At 44.5% G+C, this 4,027-nt stretch overlaps 1 protein-coding gene across 1 annotated transcript; it reads right to left on the bottom strand.

Annotated features, from left to right (window-relative positions):
* Positions 1-644: 644 nt before the first annotated feature.
* LOC139328797 (N-acylethanolamine-hydrolyzing acid amidase-like) lies at positions 645-3,720 on the bottom strand. Its single transcript, XM_070958809.1, has 11 exons — positions 3,373-3,720; positions 2,776-2,940; positions 2,559-2,682; positions 2,353-2,443; positions 2,166-2,251; positions 1,907-2,079; positions 1,749-1,811; positions 1,593-1,659; positions 1,441-1,469; positions 1,010-1,079; positions 645-910 (listed from the first exon to the last, which is right to left on the bottom strand). The coding sequence occupies exons 1-11, from the start codon at positions 3,594-3,596 to the stop codon at positions 893-895; spliced, it is 1,110 nt and encodes a 369-aa protein (XP_070814910.1). The 5' UTR covers positions 3,597-3,720; the 3' UTR covers positions 645-892.
* Positions 3,721-4,027: the final 307 nt, after the last annotated feature.

Below are 4,027 nucleotides of genomic sequence, written 5' to 3'. Positions count from 1 at the left end.
GTGCCATATGTTGAATTGCACTTGAGAAATGCTGTTGCATAAAAAAGAACACAGGTCTATGTATACGTACAATATGCACAGTTCATAAAAATACTGTTGCCAATATTGATCATGAATGCAGTAATCAGCTTCAATGAAACTGTCAGTTCACTGTCATTCGACATGAACACGCTGCCTACATTGCACATCAGCCCGTATGAGTAACCATAGCAACATATTTATTCCAACACGTTAACTAACATCTAATTACAACACATTGAGCGCATCCTTCAATGCCTCATCCTCTGAACACCACAGGATGGTGACTGTAGCACATGGAAATCTTGATTTAGGGAAAATGACATGGATAGCTAGTCTGCTGTTAAACACACTGTCGAAGTGTAGCTATATAAAGAACAATACTGACTTTGAGTCTTGCATAACGTTTGCTCTCTGGCTCACAGCTGAGCCAAAGGGCTCTATGAGCTGAGGAGACTTAGAAATCTCTCCTGCTGCCAAGTTGTACTTAAGGTTTGTCCTATTTATTGGAGGAGTGAATAATGTTTCCATAGCATGAGAAATTGTAATGAGTTTACAGGAGTTTACAGGGAAACTGAGTTTTGGCTTGTGAAGCATTTAAATGACTCAAACTGACTGCAATCATTAAACCCACAAACACTTTATTAAGCCTGGTGTTTAAATTGCAGGTACACAAGGTGACAAAAATGATCACTGCTATTTTTCTTTTGTTAGAGGCAGAAAAGCACTGAGACCCTCCAGGTGCTTCGGTCCAATTCCCTTCTACTGATTACATAATCTGCACGATGATGAATCTGTCCATGATCATGAAATTCAGACACACAAGCACACTCTGCAGCAAAAATCTGCACGTTGGCCGACTGCTCGATGCCTGTCAGTTCAGCGTGCAGCCCTTGAAAGAAAAGTATGAATGTCAGATTTTCAGGACCAATTGAGCGACAAATTGAGAGTACAGACATATATATATGCATTTAAGATGTAATGTAATTACCTCCGGCCTGACAACCGTATTGTACTTCTCAGGGGCTGCTGTACTCATTGTTGTTGTGTAAACAGTAATTCTGGCAACATAGCAGACAACAGATACTATCAAAGGTCATGCAAAACAGAAACTTCATTAAAACAAGCTCCTTCAAAATCTAGGATTAAATAATGAGCATGTAATAAATAAGCCTGTGGAGCTGCAGGTCATGCCCTCTAAATGTGAACGTTTTGACTGAAACTTAGCTACTGCTGTTCTATGCTACATGCTCTGTGCTGAAATATGGTGACCAACAAAGGCCTATTGACAGTATTGCTGACGTGAGGCAAAGGGGACAGAAACTGCTCTGCACACAGTCAGTCGCCCCATCTCAGCAACAGGAACAGTCATGTGGTTGAGACACAAACGAGAGCAAGATGAACAGATGACGTTCTGCTTACCCGTTACACACTGGAGTCGTCGACAAAACCTGCGAGGCGAGACACTGTTACCAATCCATACGTCGTCTCTGAGGTTCACAATGTGTACTTTTCCTCTCAGTGTCACGTGTACTTTGTTCCACAAATATATTGATTTATTAGTGCAGACTTGCCTGATAAAGAGTCTCCATGTTGATGTGAGCTTGGCCTGTAGCATTCAGCGCTTTGTTTGCTGCATCTCTATGAGATGAACACATCACAACAGCTTAATAACAATAATAGGAACAGCAACAGTACTGCGGATGTATCCATCATGTGAGATGACTCACCTTCGATGATCCCAGGCTGGAGGAGGAAGCCAGTGGTCAAAGTTCGTCTCCACTCTGTACCATCTAAAACAGGAACACACAGTTTTCTGTTTAGGTTCAAGCTGTGCGACACACAGCCTGACGCCCCAGAGTCTCCTCAGATGCTTTATTCTGCCTACCCTCCGTTCAAAGGATCGAGGGTCCAGATATCAGCGGGGCCCATTCGTTCTCTGGTGATGACGGCCCCTTCTCCTGCCCGCACGCCAGCCACAATGTAATACACTCCAGTGATGATGGGGATTTTGGAAAGACGCATCACTGCGTCCTGAAAGTCCTCTGCTTCCTCCAGCGTCTGCATGCGTTTCAGCCAGTTAGTCAAAGTTTCAGTTCCTCACACAGTAACTATCTTCATTACACAAAGTTCTGAAACACGCTCACCTCCCTCACCAGCCAGCTCACTGGAGATCGCCGAAAGAGAAAAGCAGACACCACATTCTTCCACCAGTTCCACCAGTGTTCACTGCCTGATGATCACAAACGAACACAGAAACAAAGAGAAACAATAAGCTCTGGTAAGAGCAGCATTTCTGGGCTTCACGGCGGCTGAGAAGCAGCGTGGTCTTACCCCGCTGGTCGCCAGAGACACTGAACTTGTTAGGACTCTGTCCTGTCCACAGGCCAACATAGCCTGCAAATGAAGTTCCACGGTACGCCACCTGAATGAGTGCGTCAACAAACAACAACAAAAACAAATCCTTGATCAATCCTCATTTGAGTTTGAGGAGGTACCACAGTGATTTGGTGTTGAAGTGTTATGAATACACACTGTACCTCTCCATTCTTGAGGAAAACTATGTTGACAGTCAGATTCCTCAGAACGGGATGTGGATAATCAAGGTTTCTGCCGTGGTACACGTGCCCATTTTTGTCCTGAGCTACGATGCTTGTGCAAAATCTAGGAAGGCATAAAGTTTGTCTGCATGAGAGGGGCTTTCACGTTCACGAAGTTCTACAATAAATGTGTAATTAGACTCGAGCTCAGACATACGCAGAAATTTCATAGGCAAAGTTGAGAATGATGACGTCTGACAGGCTTCCTCCCAAGTGCGAGGCCATCCCGCGGATCTCCCCTGCATATGGCTGAGGAATGTACTTTTCCATGGCCTCCACGATCGGTGTCACTGCATGATGCACCCATTTAGGAACTGTGGAGCTGACAAAAACCAAACGAGAAGAAGAAATGTGCCGTCACTGTCAGCACAGAGCTCACCCGCAAGTTAGTTTCCCTGCTGATCCAAAGCTGACATCATGTGTGACAGCAATAATAACCATAATGTGAGCTTTCTGTCAGCATGAACTCTTTTGCTGTTTGTGGTGATGTGATCATTGTACTGTAGTTCATTGTCCTCTCTGTTTACCACCACTCATACTGATACAGAAAGTGAAAGTGTGCAATCTGTAGCTCTTCGTTACCAAAGAGGGTTTAGATTTCCACCCTGAAAATCTTACTTTCAACAGCATGTTTATGCATCACTGCTATGTTATTCAAACACTTTAGCTGTGCACGAACTAAATAACTAATGGTTAAGTTCTGCAGCAGAAATAAACTGGATAAACTGGTTTCCTCCATTGCTGGAAAACTTACTCAATGACCTCTGCGGCGGCTTTATTCAGAAAGTCAACGTCAAAGACTTTGGTCAGAGGTGCCCATCGCACCTCTGGGTCTTCATCCAGGCTGATATTCACCGTGGGTGGCGCGAACTCTGCCCGGCACGACACCACGACTCCGAGCAGCAGTGTCAGCATCCTGAGCGGGCCGATCCGGGCCAGCCGCGGGCCGGCACTGCAGGCGGCGGGACCCCGCTGCATCACTGCGGCACAAGTCTGTCTGTCTGCGGACACACAGAGGCTGCAGGCACCCTGCAGCAAGCCTGCTACAAGACACACCAACCGTGCGGGTCAGTGTGCGCACCAAAACTACTTGGAGAAGAGCTCAGCTGGGACGAACAAGAATGAATTTTCCGCTCCGACTTTTTCAAAATAAAAGCTAGCTAATACAAAGGTCACATAATTTACACAAATAGGTGGCTTATGCAAACCAGTGGTTTTCAGCTGAATAATAATAATAAGATATGAAAAGTACAACATTCACCCTAAAATGTAGGGGAATATCAGCATAGAGATAGAAATAGAAATACTCAGGTAAAGTACAAGTATGTCAAACTGTACTTAATAATTTTGAGTTAATGTAGTAGTCTACTAATGCTACCCACTACTACTATCATAAAATGTGTATATAT

The sequence above is a fragment of the Chaetodon trifascialis genome, chromosome 3, assembly GCF_039877785.1.
Source record: "Chaetodon trifascialis isolate fChaTrf1 chromosome 3, fChaTrf1.hap1, whole genome shotgun sequence".
Taxonomy (NCBI): Eukaryota; Metazoa; Chordata; class Actinopteri; order Chaetodontiformes; family Chaetodontidae; genus Chaetodon; species Chaetodon trifascialis.
Note: the sequence above shows the minus strand (reverse complement) of the source record. Positions and strands in the feature narration are given on the sequence as shown.